Here is a 25,128-nt window from a genome sequence, read left to right as displayed (position 1 = left end):
CAGTCAATTATGAATTAAATAACGTGGAGATGTCCAGGTCCCACTCCCCTGCCTGTGGTATTTGAATTTCTAGAATTGGCCCAATATATCCTATTTTAAAAATCCCCACAGGGTGGGAGGCTGAGGCAGAAGGATCGCTTGAGCCCAGGAGTTTGAGGTTGCTGTGAGCTAGGATGACGCCACGGCACTCTAGTCCGGGCAACACAGTGAGATTCTGTCTCAAAAAAAAAAAAGCAACTACCACTTGTCAAATTTTAGTGTAGTATCAAAGAATAACAAATGTAAATTATTTGAAAGACTATTAAAATACCCCTTTCTTTTCCTACTGTGTGAAGCCAGATTTTCTTCAGCCAAAACAACATATCTCCCATCCAGGTACTAACCAGGCCCGACCCTGCTCAGCTTCCGAGATCAGACGAGATCAGGCGCGTTCAGGGTGGTATGGCCATAGACCAAAACAACATATCTCAACAGATTGAATGCTGAAACAGGAGAATCCAACTGTCTGCTCTTCATGTAAATAATAGATTTGCAATAATATAAAACAATGCCATTCTCCTCACTATTTTTGGTATGTGTGTAGAAATTACACTTATTTTTCATTAAATATTTTTATTAAAATATTTATGTTGGCTGGGTACAGTGGCTCACTCCTGTAATCCTAGCACTTTGGGAGGCTGAGGTGGAAGGATTGCTTGAGGCCAGGAGTTCAAGACCAGCCTGAGCAAGAGCAAGACCTCATCTCTATAGAAAATAGGAAAAAAAATTAACTGGTGTGGTGGTACACGCCTGTAGTCCTAGCTACTCAGGAGGCTGAGGCAGGATTGCTTGAGCCAAGGATTTTGAGGTTGCAGTGAGCTATGATGATGCCACTGCACTCTAGCCAGGGTGACAGACCAAGACCCTGTCTCAAAAAAAAAAGAAAAAGAAAAAGAAAAGTAATGGGATTTTTATATTTTTATTTTTAAATAAATTAGTAAACAAATATTTTAAAATTTTCTCTTTGGGATCCTCAATATTTTAAAGATTATATAGGGGTCCTGAGACCAAAAGTTTAAAAACTTCTGTCCTAGAGCATGGACTCTGGAGGCAAACTAATTTGTTTTGAATCCCACTTCTACTCACTGTCTGTGTCATCTTGGGCAACTTTCTTACCCTCTCTGTGCCTTAGGTTTCTCATGTGTAAAATGTTCATAACAATACCTGTCATGAGAATAGATACCATTTAGGTGTTACCTATTACCACTGTTATTATTATCCCATCATTGTCATTGTCATCACCATTGTTACTACCAGTATTACTACTGGAATTTATAGTTTATTCAGGAACACAGAGCTAGAGGTGGATTCAGAGGAACTGAAGTTTTTTCCTCTCAAACCAGGTCATACACCACCTCTCACTCACCAGTCTGCCATCTCAGCATTTGTAATCTAGGGAAGACGATAAAAAGTATGAAAAATGTCTCACAGCTCAAGCACAGACCATCAGAGATATAGAAGCAAACCACTGAAAACAGCACACAAATAGTCGGGTTTATAAGTAGAGGCCAAATTTCTTTGCCTGGCGTTCAAGCTCAGTGGGCACCTGCTTGTTGCCTGCTACCCGGTGGTTCTGCAGCTGCCCAGATTGAAACACACACTGTCCCAGAATGAGCAGTCACCAAAGGCCCCGGTAATAGAGTATGAATCCAAAGCCCAGGGAGGCAAAGTGACTGCCTGATACACTCGGCCAGTTAGTGGCAGAACTGGTACTGGAGTCCAGTGTGATGCCCAGGTGTTCTCCAAAAGAAATGACTAGTCCAGGACCTGCAATGATCACACCGAGCTTTGAGCGTGGAGAGGAGAGCAGGTCCCCTAGCATGGCCTATAAGGCTACTACGGAAGGATCCAGCTGGTTCTGGGAAGAGAATGGATCATGCCAGGGGCTTGTTAACAAGAGAGAAAGCAGTCAGCGATACAGACGTGCGTTTCATTTTAGTTTATTCCAGTCACAGAATGCTTTCGTGTTTAGGCAAAAGACTGTTCTGATGCTTCTGGTCTTCGCCAAACTGCGGACCAGACCATTTGTTAGTTCTGCTTACTAAGTGAGCAGCTACAGGTGGCAAAGAAATTTGAACATTTTTGTCAGTGAAAAGTTAAAAGCAAATTCCCTGTTTGTGGCAAGGCTCCTTTGTTTAGGAAACACAGAGATTTTGCTTACATTTCCTTTGTTCTGTCTGAAAACACACTGCTTCGGCCAGCTACTACACTGATTTCAAGGTGCCCTGCAACCCTCATTTTTGTTTTTAGATAGATATTATATAGAGCAGCTCAGGTGAGGTACCTGGTCTCTGGAGGATGGCTGGAACACCAGCCAGCACCCATGGCTAAAACTTAGACCCATCAGCCAGACAGTCCTGGCTGGAGTCAGGGGAAACACACAGTTCTTGGGCTATATGTGTGTCCAGGGCCCACCCTGGTTTAGGGAAAACATTCCAACTCTGTACCCAGCTCTCAGTGGGGCTCAAGCTACCACAGCAGTTTGGTGGAGTGGAAAGAGCTAGGTTTTGGAGCCAGAGAGGTATAAATTGGACCTCAGTTCAGCCACAAGGCCTTGGGCAAGTTGCTTAACCTCTCTGATCCTAGGTTTCCTCATCCTAAAACAATAATGATGACTCTTCCCTTGCCAGGTTATTGTGCAGGTAAATACCAAAGGAAAGCCCTGGCATATGGTAGGATTTCAAAGTAGTCTGTTACTGGTACCGTGTTGGCCAGCTGCCTCAGTCGGACTTTGTTTAGGTGCCAAAGGATTGAAGGTCATTGGTGATGGAAGCTTTGGGCAGTTTACTGTGTGACCGTGGGGCAAGTCAGCTAATCTCTGAGACGTGATTTCCTCATCTGCAGCTGGAGATCATGGTAATTAATGTACCTTTCCCGCTTCCCCGGATTCTTAGAGGATAACAGGAGACACAAGCTGTGAAAATATTTTGTAACCTGAAAAGCATTCTACAGAAGTTATTATTATAAAAACAATAGTAACAACATTAATTAACATTTTTGAGTGCTTACTTTTTGCAGAACACTGCTTTAAGTGCCTCACAGGTGTCACCCGATTTAATTTTAATGCACCTCTAACAGTTTTCCCAGGTGGAACCCTGTTTATTATTCCTATTTTTCATTTGGTTAAAGACAAGCTACAGAGAAGTTAAGTAACTTGCCTAAAGTCACACAGAGAGGCAGGGGGCCGACCTGGGATTCAAAGCCAGCCAATCAGATTCCAGAACCTGTCCAGTAAAATATGAATCACTCTGCTTATATTGGCATTATTGCGTGATTGCTATTTCTAAGTTACTCTCCGCAGAGGGTGCATAGTTATCCATTCTGCAGGCATAAGGTAGGGCTGTAAAGCCATGATAATGACTCCATAAAGCCAACTGCTAATTAGTTTCCCTACTTTCTGGAAATACCTCAAACATTGTAGGAGCACGTGTGCTTCTATCCATGAGCAAATGCATTCATGGATTGAGTATAGCTGTTTATAGATTATAGAAACATGCCCAAAGATAGAGATCAAAATATAAATGTAAGGAAGCAAAGCATTAGCAAGATCATTTATGGGCTTGCGATTCTGTTGGCAGGATAATTATTCATTGGCTTAAGTGAGACAAAAAGTGTCATTATGGTAACAGAATGGTCATGCTTAATCTCTTTTCTACTGCACATGTGATAAATGCCATTCACACACGTGACACTTCTGTGTGGCTACTAAGACATGAACAATTATCCTCCCCAATTTTTTGTGGAAGATTAAAACAAATAATGAATCCTTTTTTTTTTTTTAGCATTTATGAACTCATTTTACAGACATTTGGGCAATTAAATTATCCAGTTAAATTGCTCAAAAAAAAGGTTATTTCTCAATAAACTTCCATTAAATTCAACAAACTTACTGTGCTCTGCCTGTGCTGTCCAATACAGTAGCCACTAGCCACATGTGCCTATTTACATTTAAATTTAAAAATTCATTTTTTCAGTCCCTCTGTCCATATTTCATGAGCTCAATAAGCCATGTGTGGCTAGTGGCTACCAATCAGACAACACCAATTATAGAACATTTCAGACCAACACATTCCCATGCCTGCCCTTAGGGAGTTCATAGCTCTGCAGTGAAGACAGCCGCTGAACAAGCCATCCCAGGTTTGGAACTAGGGAAGGACAGAGAGCATTGGGAGGGTATGGTTGGGGATCTACCCAGGGACGGATGGTCAGGGAAAATGAACCCAAAGAAAACTCCATATGTGTGACTAACAGAGCAATTTTTTTAAAAAATGAAATTTAATTTTAATTTTTAATTTAATTTTTTAAAAATAAATTATTTTCTCTGCAAGTGGATTCCACAACTAATATTAATATGATATGTAAACACTATTTATTGAAGAATAAGCTTAAATAAAACTTATTTCATTATTAAAGTTCTTAATGCAATAAATCTTAAAAGAAGCCAAATGCAAAATGTACATGCAGCATGATTCCATTTATATGAGGTTCTGGAACAGGCAACATTAATCTAGATGATAGAAATCAGAACGGTAGTTGCCTGGGGGTGGGGTGGGAGGGAGTGGCTGGGAGCAGAGACCGACTACAAAGGATGGGGGGGGAACTTTCTGGAGAGTTGATGTTCCATCAAGATAGGGGATTGGTTTTATGGGTAGATGCGTTGTCGTGGAACTGTATAACTAATATCTGTACTAATATCTGCATGATATTATATATTGAATTGAATCTATATATATATATAATTGAATGAACTGTATACTGTAACACGTTATGGTTGAAATGAGTAATTGTATGGAAATGGCCATTGCCTCGTCACTTTGCCAGTGACCTGGCCTTTATAACTCTTACGTCATCACTAAGAAGGTTTCAGGCATCCTTCCTGATCCTGTGCCACGTGGATTCAAATGAGTTGCTCCTACTTTTTCCAGTTTTTCATGCTTTCTTTCTTGTTAAAAGTGGACAAGCTGGAAGGATATTCGCCAGAATGTTAAGAATGGTGTTATTTTAGGGTTGGGAAATTTGAGGTGAACTTTGCTTTTTTTTCCTCTCTTTTTTGCCGTATTGGAGTTTGTAACAATTCCAGTACATCTGCTGTATTGGAATTTGTAACAATTCCAATATCATCTGAAGCACAAAAGTTCATTTTGTCTTAACTGAGAAAGTACGTATGTCCATGGGTGCTGTGTAGTTATTTGAAGGCTTTGGGTTTTATATTTTGATTAATAACAAATTTCCTTCCAAGCAGCAGGCTCTGTGGGTGGGGCCTTGGTATCATTTCATTCCCTATCTGTCTCCACATGCCTCTCCTGATCAGCCAGCTGTGATCCTGGGGGCACACTGGCATGGATTTGGGTTGCTCAGAGGCGCTCTCCTGCTGTCCGCCCCTCTCACCTGCCTCCTTCTTCCATGTGCTCACAGATTCTTACCTGACCCTCGATGAACCAATGAATAACATCACCACGTCCCTGGGCCAGACGGCAGAACTGCACTGCAAAGTCTCTGGGAATCCGCCTCCCACCATCCGCTGGTTCAAAAATGATGCACCTGTGGTCCAGGAGCCCAGGAGAATCTCCTTTCGGGCAACCAACTATGGCTCTCGGCTGCGGATTAGAAACCTCGACACCACGGACACGGGCTACTTCCAGTGTGTGGCAACAAATGGCAAGAAGGTGGTTTCTACCACTGGAGTCTTGTTTGTCAAGTTTGGTAAGCAGCCTCCTACTGGGGATGGCCTTTGGCCCCCAGCCCAACATGGAAGGATGGCTAGAGTGATGAGGAAGAGGTTAATGCACACTCACTGAGAATGTACTATATGCCCACACCCCTAAAGCTGGTACACATTGTACCCATTTTACAAATAAGTAAACCAAGGCCCAGTAGTTAATTACCATGTTGCCCAGGTAGTAAACAGCAGAGCAGCAATGGAGTCTAGATCTTTCTGACCCCACATCCCCTATTTAAACCTTCAAGCCATTGAGCTCTTCTCAGCAAGGATGCTCCGTGTCCAGAGAAGCTGGGAACATTTTCAGCATGCGTACCCCTTTTCTGTTCAGCTGCCATGAAAGACTAGAAGGAAACCCCCACTCACTCGCAGCTGACACCCTCCTGCAGTCACTCAGCCACCCACTGGAAAATTCCTGCATAGTTTGAGGATGCCTACTCTATTAAATCATTTTTTAGCACTTGTCTTAGCATTTTTCAGGCCCTAAACTGTGAGATATAGACATGTTTTCACTGGTACGTTGTTGTTTTTGGTTTTTTTATTTTATTTTTTTTTTCATAGAGGTGGTTGGGGAAAACTGGAGCAAAACAATAAATGCCAGAAAAATAAATATCACCTCTGGGTGGTTGAGAACTTTAATTTGTAATGGTTTGACTGCGCTCACCCTCACCCTGCAATAAGCCAGACTGACTGTTTCTTTTGTTTTTCTTTCATTTCTTCAGGCCCCCCTCCCACGGCAAGTCCAGGATACTCGTAAGTACCTTGTATCCTCACTTGTCATTTCTGAGCGTTTCACCATAGTTTTCTAGGGCAAAGGGAATGTTGTCCTCTGCTTGGGCCAAAACACCGAGTTACCAGATGTCATTCCATTTTTCCCTGCCCTCATTCCATTTGGTTATTTCTCTGCTCTGAAGATTCACAGGAGACCAGCATCGGTAGTAATGTCAAGGGTAGTAATGTTGATTCTGAAGGATCAAAGCAAAAATCTTCTTCTATTTACTATTTTAAATGGAATCTAACCTTTAGTGGCAACAATGGCTTTGGTAAAATCAAACAAAAAATGAGAGAGTGCTGGCATAGGAACTTTTACTCTCAACTCAAAGCATCTGTTTGTTTCTGCAAGCATTTCTTATGCTTTAATTATTGATCAGGGCAACAATTAGGTGATCACTTTCTTTTTCACTCCCTTTAAAGGATTCAGAGGCAGAAGTTCTAACTTACATTGGGGAGGAAAGCCCCAAGCTGGATTGAGAGTGACGTGGAAGTTTGATTGATTAATTTCGAGTCCCTTGTTAATGTAGTCTAAAGATCCCATACTACTGTTGATGCGTTTGTCCTTTGTTCTGGCTAAGGAATTCTCACCTTTCATTCTAAGAGTATCTACTTGGAACATTTTTCTTTATGTATATTTTTATTTTGGTGGAAAGACACATTTATTAAAACTCTTATTCTGCAAGAAAATATCCTCCATCTTCTATAGACTTCTAAAGTAAAATTTACTAAGCTCTGTTATGAGAGCATCAAACTGTCTGACCTAGACTACACCCAAGGTAAATATAAAAGCCACTTAATTTGCTCCAATCCCCTCTGTGCCACTTAATTACAGTGTGGGGTATTTTAATACATTTGTGTGTGCCTGGAGGCCCAGTGGCTCACAATCCCATTAATGAAATAGGTAATGGGTAAAAATAAACATTGGCCTTCAGCCACACCGTTCTGCTATTTCATCAGGCAGTTAAAGGCAACTGTAAAAGAGTCTTTAAAATCACCCAAGTGCTAATTGCATTCTACTTGCCCAGGTAGAAAATGTTGATTGATCTTAGAACAGGTCAGAAGTTTGGTCACTCTGCTTTGCCTTTCTTGAAGCTAATCTATTTTTTTTTTTTTTTTTTAAATGCTCTCCCCATTGGTTATATGTGGAATCCTTTTGAAGTCTTATTTAAACAAAGAAACAAAGATTAAAACTTTTGTTACTTGCTGTAAAAATGCCTCCCACCCTGATATCTTATTTGTTCCTGTTAATCTGTGTTTTGAATGTGGCCGATAATCTGCATCCCAGGTTGATTTATGTGGTTCACTAATCTGCCCTTACTTTTAAGCGCTGGGTTGTTGACTTTTAGCCTGTTGTGTTTGCATCAGAGTTCCTTTTCTATTATGAAAATTATTTTTAAACATGTATACGTCCTTACTTCTTGAAGTTTTCATTCTTTCTTTGCTGTCATCTTTCTGATGAACCCAGGATAAATTCCTTATGGTTTTTAATTTTCTACAAAGATAATATACAACTTTTGCAACTGATATCTATGGAGAGGGTACTGAAGTCCCTTAAAGGTGCTCAACCACAATTAAAGGTATCCTTTGATGTCAGGCACCTGTGTTTTCTGTTAGCTGCCCAATGATCCATTATGTTAGTAAGCAATAGCATGAAATATAGTTGCCATGTTTGCTTGCAGGGAGTTACAATAAAATACAATCCAAGTTGGAAATCCCATGGGCCTTTGTCAGTTCAATCTCCATTCTCTCATTGGTGTTTCTAGTTGGCATTTTGAAACCCTTTTTCTCTTTCCCTTAGGAACCGTTGATATTTCCTGTTTTTTTGCTCCCCTCTCAATTGCCACCACTTACCCAGTCTCTAAGGGTTCCTCACTTCCTAAGACTAACTATCAAATAGAATGCTAGTTTCTGTCCCTAAGCCTCACAGCCCCCAATAAGCAGCCAACCCTGGCTACCAGAGGACAGGCAGAAGATAACAAAATGATAGCCCTGGGGAATATCGCCTCTTTGAGGATCCCTCTGAAGGCCTTTTGTCAAATTGTACACTACTTTTTCCAAAAGAGAAATGAAGTGCAGTTATAAATTACTCTGTTTACTTGAAAGTGGCACAGAGTTTACTGCAAAGAAAATAAAACGAACACCCATGACACAACTCTAGCATTCAGAACATCAGGACGGTGTAATGTATTAGGTGCTTGAAACCTGGTGAGAGCTGAAGGCCACTTAAGGCAACTGGGCTACATGACTCCTGCCTAGGAAGGGCTTGTAGGGCCCTTGGAACTATGGCCCAGGAAGGCTCTTGTCACTTCCCCCAAGAGACTGCATTAAGTTTTCGTATAAAGCTTTCAGGGTGGTGTTTTAGTTTATGGTAGGAGCAAGTTTGAGATTTTTGTTTGGTTTCTGTTCATAGCTTTGGGCTTCGTTTCTTCTGTCATTGCTAGGTCCTGGCCCACCCCTAACAATTATAGAGCCTGGGGCATGAGTACTAGTGGGGGCCCACATACCATATGTCTAAATATTTAAAAGTTATAAATCAAGCTAGCAAAATGGTTACATAAAATATGTTCCATCCTCTCATGGTGACAAATATACCTTCATAAAGCCAAAATGAATACATACATGTAAAGTTATGCTTTTTTGAATGGCTAAAGGCTGGGAGCTATCTAAATTGACTACTTGTGCATGTCTGGATATTTTGTTTATGGACCATAGATATTATAAATAATTCATAGATTGTTATATATTAGTTCCATAAAAAACTTTTTTGGCTCATTTCAGCAAAATGGCTACCTATGTTGTTTTGTATAAGATTTTTACAGTGTGTATTCTATTGACAATCATGCAAAATTAGACAAATTTTATTGAGTCACTGTAATTCTTACTTTTTAAAATGAATTTTAATTTGGAAAAACTTCACTCCCTTGAGCCAGCAGCAACTATAGTTATCAATAAAATTCCTAAAGCAAAACTTAAATTTGAAAATGAACTACAAATTTTAAGTGCCATGTTCATACATAGAAATGGGACCATATATGACAAATATTCATTATTGCAGAATATATTACAAAATATTATAATTTCATCATATAAATGAATATCATGCTTCCCAAGTTATCCTGTGTAAGTAACAGTTAAAGAGTCATCTCAGTGAAGTATCCCAAGAATGGAAAAACGAGCACCACATGTACTCACCATCAAATTGGTATTAACTGATCAACACATAAGTGTACATATAAGAATAACATCTATTGGATGTCAGGCAGGTGCGTGGGGGAGGAGGGGACGGGTATTTTCATACACATAGAGTGCAATGCGCACCATCCAAGGGATGGGCACACTTGAAACTCGGACTTGGCGGGGAGTGAGGAGGCAAGGGCAACATACATAACCTAAACATCTGTACCCCCATAATATGCTGAAATAATAAAAAAAAAGTCATCTCAATTGTTTAACGTATTCATTTTCTTGGGCTGCTGTAATGAAGTACCACAAACTGGCTAACACAACAGAAATTTAGTGTCTCACAGTTCTGGAGGCTAGAAATCTGAGATCAAGGTGTCTACAGGGTTGGTTCCTTCTGATGGCTGTCAGGAAGGCTTTCTCTCTTCTTCTGGAAGTTTGCCTGCATTTTTCCATATTCATTAGCTTGTAGATGTATCACCCTGACCTCTGCCTTGATGTTCACGTGGCATTCTCCTTGTGCGTCCCTAAATTTCCCCTTTTTATAAGGACACCACTCATATTGTATTAGGACCCACACTAATGACCTCATTTTAACTTGATTACCTTTATAAAGACCCTGTTTCCAAATAAGGTCACATTCTGAGGTCAGGGGGATTAAGACTTGAACATACAAATTTGGGGAGACACAATTCGACCCATAACCCTTAATATTGCAAAATTTTTCTCAGCCATGTGAAACTCTTGCAAATATTTTTCTAATTTGTTAGAGCTTTCAGAAGCACTGATTGGCATATAAAGGAAATCAAGAAAATGGATGCTCGGTAATATTGGGAATGAAAGTTTGTTGTTCAAGAATCTATTACATGCAAACTGGGAGGAAGAATTTGACAAGTTGTTTAATTTACCTCTTCTCCTACTGAAGTGCTTCTGCCACTGCAGTTCGTCCTGGGCTCTAAGCAGTGCCCATCTCCTCCAGTGGCGGTGCTACAACACATAAAACCTTTGCAGGATACAGTGATACAATGCAGTCCCCTCTGTTCCAAGGACAAAGAGCAAGAGATGTAGAGAAATGTTCTCTGGGGCCAGAACAGTGACAGTCTCAGGAGTAGATGTTTGAGGTTTTGGTTACACTGTCCTAGCACTGAGTGCCAGCTCCCAAGAGGCATGGAGTTCCTGTGTACTCTTTACTCATATCACATGTATTCTCTGTGTGCTTTTTGTATGTGGGCCTAGGGCAGGGAACTTTGTTTTTCTTTTTTTTTTTAAATAATATTTTACTGAGATGTAATAGTTCACCATTAAATTCACCGTTTTAAAAAGTATACAACTCACTGTTTTTACTATATTCAACTATTTTTTTTGTTAGTAAAAACTGTTTTTGCTATATTCAACTCACTGTTTTTACTATATTTACTATGTGCAACCCTCACTACTATTTTATTTTAGAATATTTTTATCATCTCAAAAAGAAACTTCTCCCAGCTTTGAGTTTACTTTCTGTCTCTAGGGATTTGCTTATTCTGAAGATTTCGTATAAGTAGAATCATACGATACTTGTCCTTTTATGTCCTAACGTAACGGTTTCAAGGTTCATCCACATTGCAGCATGCATCAGTACTTCATCCTTTTTAGAACTGAATAATATCCCACTGTATGGCTGTACCATATTTTGTTTATCTGTTCATCTGTTGATGGACACTGGGGTTTTTCTACTTTTTGCCTATTCTGAATAATGCTGCAGTGATCATTCACGTACAAGTTTTTGTGGGGGGTGTGTTTTCCATTCTCTTGGATAGATAACTAGGAGTAGATTTGCTGGGGCATATGGTAATTCTATGTTTAACTTTCTGAGGAACTGCAAAACTGTTTTCAAAAGGGGCTGCACCATTTTACACTCACAGAAGGATAGTATAAGTGTTCCAATATCTCCACATCCTCTCCAACACTTATTTTCCTTTAAAATTTTTATTTATTTATTTATTTACTTATTACATTCATCCTAGTGGGTGTGAAGTGGTATCTTATTGTGATTTTGCATTTTCCTAATGACTAACAATATTGAGCATCTTTCCATGTGCTTATTGGCCATTTGTATGTTTTCTCTGGAGAAATGTTTGTTCAAATTCTGTACTCATTTTTTAATTGAGTTATTTGTCTTTTTATTCTTGAGTTGTAAAAGTTATTTATTTTATATATTTACCCTTGTCAGATATATGATTTGCAAATATTTTCTCTCATTCTATGGATTGTCTTTTCATTTTCTTAATAGTATTCTGAACCACAAAAGTTTTTAATGTTGATGAAGTCCAGTTTATTATTAATGCCTTGTCTTTGGTTGTTTGTGCTTTTGAAAAACCATTGCCTAACGCAAGGTCAGCAAGACTCCTGTGTTTTCTTCTACGAGTTTAAGTTTATAGTTTTATCTCTCACATTTGGGTTGTTAGTCCATTTCAAGTTAATTCTTGTATATGGTGTGAGGTAGGGGTCTGGGTTCATTCTTTTGCATGTGGATATCCAGTTGTCCCAACACCATTTATTGAAAAGACTATTCTTTACCCAGTGAATTGTCTTGACATCCTGTTAAAACCAATTGATCATTTGTCTGTATGTCTGTCCTTTTGCCAGTTCCACACCGTCTTGATTACTGTAGGTTTGTAGTAAGTTTCGAAGTCAGGAAATGTGAGTCCTCAGTGTTCTACTGGAGAAACAGAACCAGTAAAATTGTATACATATACATATATAAAGAGATTTATTACAAAGACTTGGCTTATGTGATTGTAGGAGCTGGGAAGCCAAGTCTGAAATCCATAAGGCAGAGTGTCTGGAGGAGCAAGCTAGAAACTCTTGGGCAGGTACTCATGCTGCAGTGCATGGGTTGAACTTCTTCCTCGGAAAACCTTATTTCTGCTCTTAAGGCCTTTCAACTGAATGGATCAGGCCCACCCAAATTATCAAGGACAACCTGCTACCAGTTGATTGATTGTAGATATTAATCATATCTATAAAGCAACACCTAGACTAGTGTTTGAATAACTGGGGACTATATTTTGCCATGTTGACACATAAAACTGGCCATCACATACTTCGATATTGTTCTTTTTCAAGATTTTTTTGGGGAGGGGCTATTCTGGGTTCCTTGCCTTTCCGTATGAATTTTAGGATTAGTTTATGAATTTCTTCCAAAAAGGCAGCTCGAGTTTTGATAGGGATGGCATTGAATGTGTAGACTGATTTGGGGAGTATTGCCATCTAAACAATATAAAATCTTCCAATCTATGAACATGGAATGTCTTTCTACTTATTTCTCTAAACAATGTTTTGTAGATTTCAGTGTACAACTTTTGCTCTTTTTTTACTAAATTTATTCCTCAGTATTTTATTATTTTGTTATTGTTATTATAAAAGTCATGTTTGTAAAAAGAATTGTTTTCTTAATTTCATTTTCAGATTATTCATTGCTACTATATAGAGATACTGTTAATTTCTGTACATTGATCTTATATCCTTCCCCATTGCTAATTTGCTTGTTAGATCTAGTAGCTTTTTGGTGAATTATTAATACTTAGGACTTTCCATCTATAAGTTCATGTCATCTGCAAATAGAGATTGTTTTACTTTTTTCTTTTCAATCCGGTTGCCATTTACTTCTTTTTCTTGCTTAATTGTCCTGGCTAGAATGTCCAATGCAATGTTGAATAGAGGTGGTAAGAGCTGATACGCTGGTCTTTTTTCTTATCTTAAGGGGAAAGCTTTCAGTCTTTCACCATTAAGTATACCATCAGTTGTAGGTTGTTCATAGATGTCATTTATCCGGTTGAGACAGTTCCCTTTTGTTCCTATTTTGTTGCATTTTTTTATTATGAAACGGTGTTGAATTTTGTTAAATGCTTTTTCTGTGTCCATTAAGATTATCATGGGTTTTTTGTACTTTATTATATTAATGTGGTATATTACATTGATTGATTTTTGTATCTTAAACCAAGCTTGCATTCTTGGAATAACTCCCAGTTGGCCATGGGAATTATAATTCCTTTTGATATGTTACTGGAGTCAGTTTGCTGGTATTTTGTTGAGGATTTTTGAGCCTATATTTATAAAAGATATTGGTCTGTAGTTTTCTTTTCTGGTGATGTCTTTGTCTAGTTCTGATATCAGAATATTATTAGCCTCTTAAAATGAGTTGGGAAGTATTCCTTCCCTTGTCTTCTATTTTTTTAGGAGAGATTGTGAAGGATTTGGATTAATTTTTTAAATATTTGGTATAATTCACCAGAAAAGCCATTTGGGCCTGAACCTTTCTTTGTGGGAAGTTTTAAAATTACTAATTCAACTTTTTTACTTGTTATAGGTCTATTCAAATTTTCTATTTCTTCTTGAGTTAGTTTTGGTAGTTTGTGTCTCTCTAAGAATTTGTCCATTTCATCTAGATTACCTAAGTTGTTGGCAGATAATTGTGCATAGTATTCATTTATCATTCTTTTAATTTCTATAACATGAGTAATGATATCCTTTCTTTCATCCTGATTTTAGTAACTTGTGTCTTCTTTTTGTTTTCTTGGTCAGAATAGCTGGTCTAACTAAAGGTTTGCCAATTTTGTTGGTCTTTTCAAAGAACTAACTTTTGTTGGAAACTGTACATTTAAATAGTGTAATGTGGCAACTCTGGAAATCAGATTTCCTGCCCTCTGATGTTACTGTGCATTGTTGTTGTTGCCATTTGTTTAGTGAATTTTCTAGAATAATTCTGTATAGTCTATATATTCTCTGTCATGTGTGGCTGCTGAAGTCTCTGCTCAGTTAGCCCAGTGATCAGTTAATGATTGGACAGAGATTTCCTTAAACCAGTAAGTCTCCCACCCTTTGCCAAGGGGGGCCATGTGTGTTTGGGGGCATGCCTTTAGCACTGCAGCAGTTTACAACTCTGCCCGCACTTCCATGTCCTGCAGTACAGGGTCTCAAAGTTAGGGCTTTCTTAGGTCTTTCCTGGGCATGCACACAGCCCCGCTCATCATCAGCCTTCTATATCCCCGGGAATATGTCAGAGGATTTCAAAGCCTCCTGTGGACATCTCATTCCTTAGATTCTCCCTTTGAGCTTTTGAGCTTTTGGCCAGGCTCTTGTTTCCCCCAGCCCATATTGCCACCTCAGGCAAATATCTTGGGGCTGGGGCTTTTCCCACTGAAAAGCTCTGAATCTAGTCAAATAAAGACAAGCCCTGTGAACGGGTTTTTTCCAGAGAGCTGCTAGATAAATCATTCCAATTCTCTGGAGATGGAGCTATTGAGGAGCTCCAAACACACGCTGCTTCCTCCAGTGACTGCTAGGCTGCTGGTTTTCAAGGCTGTCACAGACTAGAGAGGGGAAAATGGGAATAGAGCAAGTTAAAATGCCACAAAACTCTGTTCTTAACAAATTTCAGCTTTTTTGGCATCTCTTCACTCTGTCTTCTATCTTACGATGTATGAGAAATCCTAGCATGGGATTTGGTATACAATTAGCATCGAATGAATTTAAGTTGTATTTCTTTCTTTTCTTCTATCCTCTGAGGTCTCTTGCAGAATCAGTCTGCAAAAATGGCATGGTAAAACAAAATCTATCTCACAGAGTTGTCGAGATGATTAAATGAAATAATAAGATGATGAGTGTACAGTAGCTAGCACTGTGCCTGGCACATATTAGGAGCTTAGTAATGTTGACTATCATCATCATCATCATCATTACGATTTGAGCAAGGAGGCGATGCCTTCTTTCCAGCCAGAGTTCTTCTACTGGACAATATTCCCAGCTGTGAACCCCAACTGGAGACCTTGAGGCCTTTACTTCCTTTCCTTTCATTGGCCTTTGGCTTAAGTTCCTTTCTGCAGAAAGACAAAGTTACCAGCTTTTGATTAATTCTCTTCCTCTTTTATTTGTTTCCAAGTCTTAACCATAGTGAAGAAGTGTAACTGGGTGCTGGCCCAACCCAGGAAGTGATAATGTAATTTCCAACTCAAGATAAACTCAAGGATAACTTTCAACACAGCTACTCAGGTAGTTTAGGGTGGGACACCTTGTAGAGAGGAAACCAGGAAGTCACTTGGCAGCTGGGCCAGGACACAAAGGGCCATTGCTCCAGTGAAGCAGCTAACCCCCATCTCATCATCAAACCGCCTTAGACTCAGCACTCTGCAGAGAAGGGGCAGATGGAGGGAATGTGGAGAGATAAGATAAGAAGGATTTCCCAATCCCAGTGGGAGAGAGATCCAAAAGTACAGAAGGTTGAGAAGCCAAGCTCTCATATCCCAATCTACCCCCATCACTCAACAATCCCCACTGCATGAACAGGGTGTGGAAAGCTTCCAATTACAATGAGACTTGTGAATATTGGCAGGAAGTATCTTTGTGTGTAGGTCACATTTAAAGAGAGAGGGGGAAGATAAGCCCTTGCCTTCTAGGAGCACACTTTCTGAAAGCTTGTCCACCAGGTCATGAGTTTCTCAGTCTAGATGTTAGTTATGAATGTATTTCCACACCTAGCACAACACCGAGCACATAGTAGATGCTCAATAAATGTGTGCTAAATTGAAAGTCTCTGTCCTGAAAGCTTTTCTTCATATATGACAAAGTTTTATTTATTTGCTCAACACATTTTTATCAAGTTTTTTCTGTTCCAGGCCTTTGATTAAGCTGTTTTCAAGTCATAGTAGTGGGTGTCAGGCAACAAAACCAATCTAAAAGCCCTCATTCTACATCATTTATACTTTCCCTTCCTACATTTATGAGTTTTAATATCAACTTCTACTGTAGGTTCCAGAGCAAATAATGGTCGAGAAATGGAGATCTCTATCCTAACCCTGGCTGTAGGTGAACAGAAAGCCCCAGAAGAATCAAAGTGTAGTTTCGAGCAGTGCTTCTCAAGTTGTAATGTGCATATAAAATATTGTTAAAATGCAGATTCTGAAAGAGTAGGTCTGGAGCGGGGCCTGAGACTTTGCATTTCTAAGGCGATTCCAGGGCATGCTGGTGCTGCCGGTTCACACACTTTGAGAAGCAAAGGTTTAGAGAAAATGTACCTGGCAGTGTTCTAGTTCTTTCTGTTTCATTCACTAGCCAGTGACCCTGGGCAAATTGCTTAGCTTCTGTGGGCCCCAAGTTTATTTGCAGACTGAAGAATTTGGGTTCACTGTCTTCTAAGACTACTTCTAACTAAATTTTATGACTAATTGAAACTCAATTTGCTACTTCCTGTAGTAGAGTAAGATGTCTTTATTGTTCTGAATTTCATGCAGTTTGCTGGAGGTTCTCTTTCTCTACCCTGAGGTGTTAATAGTCCTCTTTTATCTGTCACCAGCTTCCATCCTGCCCATTCCAAATAAGATCTTGTCTAGTTAGTTTCATCAGTGAGAAAGATTTTGTAGAGAACTCCCACATGGAAACTCCCCCTCAGATTCCGAAGTGGCTCTGGTACTGTGCCCTCCTGGGTGAAGGGGAAACGACTGTACCTTTGCTGGTCAGCAGCAGCCTCTGCTTGCCTCCCGTGAAATGGAGCAGCACTTTCCTCCCATAATCCTTCACTAGACGCCTGCTTTGTGGGCTGAAGTGTCTCTGCTTTAAATTGAGCAGGAAGATTGCAGCAGGAGGTGGAGACAGCCTCCTGCTGTCTTCATGTGGGTGTTTTTAAAGCACTGACTTTGTTGCCTGACTGGCAGGCCCTGAAGGTTGGTGGGAAAATCAGAACTCTGGTTTGCCTGTGTGACTTGCGAATGCGGGTTCATTATTGATTCATCACATCTTGGACATAGAGCTTTCTAAGGGAAACAACCGAATCTCACAACAAACATAGCTAATGAAATATTATGAATAACTTTGATGGCGTTGAGGGGTGGCTGAGCTTAATGATCATCTCTTCGCATAAATGATGTAATTAGCCTTTGGCTTTGTAGGGAAGGAAAGACTTTTCCTCTACCCTTTTAGGTTCTGTGGCTGGAGCCTATGAATTGAATTGACAAAAGACAGGTTAAGAGAAGAAAAAACATACAAATTGTATCTGGTGTTAATATTTTTACATGGCACAGGGGGCATGATAGAAAGAAGTGAAAACCTCAAAGATAGGTTAGACCTGGGGACTCCTATACTGTTTTAATAAAGAATGATAATTTATGAATATGTGATAAGACAAAGCAAAAAAGGATTTGGGGTGGGGTGGTAAATTGTGGGAAAGTGGCTAGCAAACATATGGAGGAAACTAACAGAAAATAAGTGTTATTTGAGTAAGGTTTGTTTGTGCAGATTCTTCTCAGCATCAACTCCCTATCTCCTGTGGTAAGAATGTTCTCCTCTTCGTGGTTTAGGGAGGACACCTTTCTCAGAGGAAATCTATGCCCTGACTGCAGGTAGGAAGGGGGAGGCAAAGAGCCCTTCCTGCATCTTTTGTTTCTCCATTGCCTTTGACTCAAAATAATCAGTATGCCAACAGAGCATGATTTGGGTGGCATATTTTGATACCCTTCCACTTTTTCAGTATAATGTTCAGGTTTCTTCTCTCTTTGTTAAGTCTGGTTTTGATCAACATCGGTGTTGACAATTTTATCTCCATGCTTTCCCTTCTATGTCTCTCTCTCTCTCTCTCTCACACACACACACACACACACACACACACACACACATACATTCACACATGCTCACATGCGGTGCTTTTCAACTTAGTCTATATATTAGAATCACCCAGGGAGCTTTGTAAGTTACCCATACCCAGCCTCCACCCCAGACAAGTTAAATCAGAGTTTCTCAGAGTGGTGCCCAGACATGATATTTTCTCAGATTACCCCAAGCGATATCATACGCATGCAAGTGATATCTTGTGCATGCAACCATATTTAAGAACTACCCTCTCCCATCCTCACCTGAAGAGGAACTTGCATTAGACTGCCCAGTTCTACCTCTCTGTCCCAACACCGTACTGTAGACACCAAAGGAGTTGAAGCAGCAGAAACTCCATGCCTGGATAGTCACATGCCTACTGCATCATCGGAAGCCAATCAGGAAAGCAGAACCCATTCTTGTTTACTTAACACAGGGAATTTAATGTAGGGAATTGGATACACCGGTGATGGAATGTGCTGAAAAGCCCAATAAGGGATGGTGATACAAGCATCAGCAACAGGCAGAAGCCCGAGCCATGCCTAGGCTGAAGAAATGAAGGGGAGAGGTAATTTTACTGGAGTCCAGGGTTAGGGTCATCTGAGGAGGCTACAATTATGGCAAGTCTGTTCTGTGGGAGCTGGAGCCATGAGAAGATGCCTCCACTGCTGGAGTCATTGCTCGAGGCAGAAAGAAGGGAGGGTGCGAAACGACTTGGCTTTTCTCTTCCCTCCCATTTCCAAATGTCAGCCAGTGTCTCCCATTAGGGGAACCCTATGAGAAACTATATGATACAAGGAGCCTGAGAGTCACAGCCTGCAGACGTCATCTCCCTTGTGGATGAGCCCAGAGCTGGAGAAGGGCAGGAATGGGGGTCTGAGGGCAAACAGGCCCAGCACCAGCACTGATGCCCCGGATTGATTTCCATGCCACTAGTGTGGAACCATTCAGTGGACAGTTTGTGTTGTGGAACTGAGGCTTGGAGCAAAGGTCAAGGCTGAAGGGGCAGCTGTATTTGGCTAAGTTGGTGGGCAAAGATTCGCAAGGAGTAAAATCCCCAAGAGAAACTGTAAAAAGGAAAAAGAATAAGAAGACCTCCTATGTTAAAATACTGCTTATAATTTTCAGAACATTTTTTCTTCTCTTTTGATCTTACAGCCATCTAATAGCTTTGACAAGATAGCCTGGTGTTTTAGTTTCCTGTCTAGCAAAATGGAAAAATTGATTAAGGATCATGCCTGTACTCTTTCTTATCATAACAAGTACTTTTCAATTGTGTAGAAGGGTGCTCTGAATCTAGACCTCAATATTTATGAACTCTTGAAGGCTAAAAACAGAGACAGAAAACTTCTAGAAATTTGCTTCTTGGAACTCTAAGGACAGAATTTGCCAACTGTGGTCAACACTCACTAAGTGCTACTCTGTGCCAGGCATCTTTATAAAACCTTGCACAGGAGTGATCTCATTGAATCCTTTGAGGTGGGCACTATTAGTTCCCCATTTTACAGTTCCCCATTTTAGTAACTCACTCCAGGAGACTCAGCTAGCAAAGGATGAAGCTTTGAGTCCAGGCAGGTGGACTCCAGCACTCAGACATTAACCAGTCTGCTATATTGCCTCCCCTAGTTGTGGGGAGGTGATTAATTGAAGAACCTTTACATGAATTACACACTTTGTCACCTTAAGTGTCTGATTGCTGAAAGGACTCATAACACTCAAATAGTTTATCCTCATGGAGCAGTTTCATTACAGACAAGGGACACAGCAAAGCAGTAGGAGATGGATATGCAAGGCGGGGTCCCAGAGATCACAGGTGCAAGCTTCTTAGTCCTCCTAAAACTGGGCCGCACAAGGTACCCTTTGTCTGCAAGTCTTGAACCTTTACTGGCATGTGTGTGAAGCACCTGGGTTCCAAGGAGTCCAACGTCAGATCGTAGTAGAGGTTTCTTATAGTGAGCTGGCTGCATAGGCATATTCCAGCTATGTGACACACCTCAATTATTGAAACCCCAAGACTCCCCTAAAACCAGGTGCAAATCATAAATCCAATTATTTTTACTAAATAATGCTGACCAGCTGAGACATCCTACTCCCATCAACTTGCAGATTCATGGTTTCAGAGCATCATTTATCTTTAGTAAATACATTTCATAGTGATCGCCAGTAGTTAGGGGTTCTGAAGATTAGTCTGAGGTCAGTTCAGGCCAGCTGAGATTACCCTGTGCTGTTTAACTCTCTTGCCCTTGTTGAGTATATAAGTCAGGAACCTGCTCCCAGAACTTGGACAGTGGTGAAGTAACCCAGATGTAAATAGTTACCATTGGAATGGGAAGTGTTCCATAGATAATGGAAAAGCTGTGATAGGTTCAGTCATTACAAACCTCATACCTCAGCAGATGGCCTAGTATTTTTGTGGCCAACTTCTGATGTTTATACCCCCCATTAATTATTCCAAGACTGAGTAGCTGTCCTATGTCCTCACATGAAACCCTAGCCTGCTCTCAAAGCCACTGGAATATAACACGGTGAGTGCTATGACATCAATCTGCATCTCCACAACAATGTTGTCCCCTAGGAACATAATGCAAGCCACATATGTAATTTTAAGCTCATGAATAGCCATATTTTAAAAAGTCAAAAGAGACAAATAAAATTAATTTTAATGTATACCTTATTTAACCCAACACATCCAAAATATTATCATTTCAACATGAAATAAATATAAAATTATTACCCAGCTTTATCGAGTTATAATTGACAAGTAAAAATTGTATATAATTAAGGTATACAATGTGTTGTTTTGATATACCTGTATATTGTGATTGCTAAAATGGGATATCATTTTTTTTTAAGTCTTCAAAATTCAGTGTGTACCTATATTTTATATTTATAGCACATATTAATTTGAATGCTAAATTTTCATACTTGATGTGTATTTATAGTTTATAAAATTAACAGTTAAAAGCATAGATTCACATTCCCAAGTTGTTTTAAATATATACTCCAAGTTTTCCAGTAACTGAATCAAATACCAAAAAATGCTTTTTCTTTAGCTTTTACATTCATGTTGACAAAACTGGTTCGTCATTTTTAGAAGAATCGAATTGATTCTGAATCACAGCATGTAAGTTTTCAATCTATGTTTTCCAAGTTAAATAAATTCACTAAATCTTGTATCAGCTCAGTATTATTTATAGCAAATTCAAGGAGATATTGCATAAATTGAAAAGCACAAAAATTCTTTCTTGTAGTTTTTGCAGCCAATTTGCAAAACGCTGCCAGCTCCCATTAATCTTCTGCATATTGATTCATGTTAAATGTATAGCAGTCACGACTGTTGATTTGTATTGTGAAAAGCTTCAGTTACAACATACATTCTTATACCTGTGTGTAGCTAGATTACAAAAAGCTTTTCTTTTCCTTGGACCTGCAAGTTTAGCTTGTTCATATACAATGTGATATCAGTGATAAAATGTAAATCATATGACCATTTTTTATCTTTGTTTTTTTTTTTTTTTTTGAGAGAGAGTCTCACTCTGTTGCCCTGGCTAGAGTGAGTGCCGTGGCGTCAGTCACGACTGTTGATTTGTATTGTGAAAAGCTTCAGTTACAACATACATTCTTATACCTGTGTGTAGCTAGATACAAATAAGCTTTTCTTTTCCTTGGAGCTTCAAATTGAGCTCATTCCTCAACACCATTAGCCACCAGGGAAATGCAAATCAAAACCACAATGATTTTTGAGACAGAGTCTCACTCTGTTGCCCTGGCTAGAGTGAGTGCCGTGGCGTCAGCCTAGCTCACAGCAACCTCAAACTCCTGGGCTCAAGCGATCCTTCTGCCTCAGCCTCCCAAGTAGCTGGGACTACAGGCATGCACCAGCATGCCTGGCTAATTTCTCTATACATTTTTAGTTGTCCGATTAATTTCTTTCTATTTTTAGTAGAGACGGGGTCTCGCTCTTGCTCAGGCTGACTTCGAACTCCTGAGCTCAAACAATCCGCCCGCCTCGGCCTCCCAGAGAGCTAGGATTACATGCGTGAGCCACCGCGCCCGGCCCATTTTTCATCTTTGATTATTGAATATTTGACAAACATCCCTTTGTTTTAGGAAAGTCTTAGAGTTAACCATACAGTAAGTCTTCGTAAAACTCATCCACAACTTAATCAATAAGCACTAACAAAGAATACAATATCATTAAATTTATTGTCTTTGATATCTTTCAACATTTCTATGAACTGGCAATGATTCTATTTGCACATATATATGAAATGATTTTAACAACTGTATCTAAGACATTTTTCCTAAGATCTGCTTGAGAAAACTGAGCACAGATATTTTCAATATGTATCATATAGTAGAACAAAGCAATAAGGGAACAATCAGTATGAAATTCCTCTAAGTCTAGATTTTTGACCCAACGGCTAGAGTACCATCCGTCATGATAGAAACTAATTTTTTCATACCTAGCTGAAATTCTTTGACTGATGTAAAAGGTTAAAATATACCTACCTACTCTACAAGTTTGATTTTATAGGCTGCAAATTGACATTTCTTTGTGAATTAATAAGTCCTTTAAGGTAAACATACCCAAAGTATTAATTCGCCAATTTTTCTTATATTGCATATCTCATCTAAAGCTGAAAAAAGTACCTTCAATTTTTCAACCTTTTAATTGATATTTGACTTTGTGAGAAAGAATTTTAATATTTTATAGGCTATCCATAACTGAAATAATTTATTTTACCATCTCTCCATTTTAAAATGGTTTTATAGCTGTCCAGAGTTACAAAACCAGATTCTGTTAAAATTGCGTAAACATTTTTTGTAAGACATTTAGTTGTGATTGCAGGTGACCAATTTCATTATTCTTTTTTGACCTTGGAGAGGGAACTTTTAAAAAACCAAAATCACTGTGTGTTTACTGAAAATGTCTCTTTTATCTTGTCCACTTTATTATCTTTAAATTTTTTTATACAACTTTTTTGTGTTTGGCTCTGCCTGATTGACATTCATTACAAAATTTGCAGCATAACTTATTCCAGTCCCTTTTTTCCATTACTCTTCGGTTTCAGAGAGACTTTCCATGGCCAAAGCACTGCGGAACTTACAACTTCTCCAGAATCGTACGTGTTTGAATCAGTTTGCTGTTTCGTACTAAAAATAGAAATTCAGAAAACAGGAGCGGCAATCTGATAGGATTTCAAAGTAGCATTCAGCAGGCTACGTTTCCTCTTGGATTAAGAGAGAGTGTGTGTGTGTGTGTGTGTGTGTGTGTGTGTGTGTGTGTGTGTGTGTGTGATTGTTTGGGTGATCATCCTGATTAAAGAGAAAGGGTAAATTGCAAAGAGAAACACCACGGAAGTTGCAAAGTAAAATGTTATTCTTTTAGATTAGGGTTAATTTTGAAACAGCCCACTGCCCCGGCAGGCAGATCCTGCAGAGGTTCACGACAATGGGAGGAGGCAGCCAGCGCCGCAGAGGAGCCAGGGAGGTAACGGCTCCTGGCCCAGTCTCCAAGTAGCTGTAGGTACCTGGCTTTCCTGGGAAATCTCCCTTACCTAGTAGTAGTAGTAGTAGTATTATGGTAAAATACACATAACATAAAATTTACCATTTTAATCATTTTAAAGTACACACTTCAGTGGCACTTAATACATTGACTATGTTGTGCAACCATCACCAGTATCTAGTTGCAGAACATTTTTGTCACCCCAGAAACAAACCCTATACCTGTTCAGTAGTCACTCCCCGTGTCTCTCTGCCCCCAGGCCCTAGCAACCAATCATCTATCAATACTTTCTATCTCTATGGATTTGCCTTTTCTGGACTTTTCATATAGGCAAATGATTCTGGCATATGTTCAGAATCCAAGTGACAATTCACATAAATGGAATCAGATACAGTATGTGGCCTTTTGTGTCTGGCTTCTTCCACTTAGCGTAATGTTTTCAAGGTTGATCCCTGTTGTGGCTTGCATCTTCCTTGTGTTTTGACGACCTTGAGTGACTTTCTGGCATAGTAATAAGAGACCTGGCATCGAAGCCACACAGATCTGGGTTTGAATCTGGCCCATCTTTAAGTTTCAATTTCTTGAGCTACAAAACAGAAATAATAATGTTCATCTCAGGAGTCTTTGGGAAGGGTCATTTACTAATTCAAGAAATACTAATTGAGCAGCCACTGTGTGCCAGGCCAAGCCTTCAGGGATATAGTGGTGAACAACACCAGGCAAGTTCTTTGTCCTCATGGAACTTGGTTCTAGTATGAGAAGTAGACAATAAACATAAAACAAATAAGATAGGAAGAAGATAGGTGGATGTGTAAGAGAGTAATTGGGGGTAGGAAGGGGGCTGCTTTAACAGCTTGGTGAGTAAAGGCTTTCTGCCAAGGGACTGGCATTTGAGCTGACCTTCAAGGAATAAAATGAGGCCAGGCGCGGTGGCTCACACCTGTAATCCTAGCTCTCTGGGAGGCCAAGGTGGGCGGATTGTTTGAGCTCAGGAGTTCGAAACCAGCCTGAGCAAGAGCAAGACCCCGTCTCTACCAAAAATAGAAAGAAATTAATTGGACAACTAAAAATATATGGAAAAAATTAGCTGGGCATGGTGGCGCATGCCTGTAGTCCCAGCTACTCGGGAGGCTGAGGCAGAAGGATTGCTTGAGCTCAGGAGTTTGAGGTTGCTGTGAGCTAGGCTGACACCACGGCACTCACTCTAGCCTGGGCAACAAAAGCAAGACTCTATCTCAAAAAAAAAAAGGAATAAAATGAGACAGCCTTGTGGAGAGCTGGG

At 39.7% G+C, this 25,128-nt stretch overlaps 1 protein-coding gene across 1 annotated transcript in view; it reads left to right on the top strand.

The window, feature by feature from the left end:
- ROR1 (receptor tyrosine kinase-like orphan receptor 1) overlaps positions 1 to 25,128 on the top strand; it is a 381,360-nt gene that overhangs the window by 258,990 nt on the left and 97,242 nt on the right. Inside the window, exons 3-4 of the mRNA XM_012639398.1 lie at positions 5,455 to 5,742; positions 6,481 to 6,511. Coding sequence (XP_012494852.1) covers positions 5,455 to 5,742; positions 6,481 to 6,511 — 319 coding nt within the window. The remainder of the gene's footprint in view (positions 1 to 5,454; positions 5,743 to 6,480; positions 6,512 to 25,128) is intronic.

This window comes from Propithecus coquereli, unplaced genomic scaffold (assembly GCF_000956105.1).
Source record: "Propithecus coquereli isolate 6110/MARCELLA unplaced genomic scaffold, Pcoq_1.0 Scaffold14, whole genome shotgun sequence".
NCBI classification, from domain to species: Eukaryota; Metazoa; Chordata; class Mammalia; order Primates; family Indriidae; genus Propithecus; species Propithecus coquereli.
This window is presented reverse-complemented; position numbering and strand designations above follow the sequence as displayed.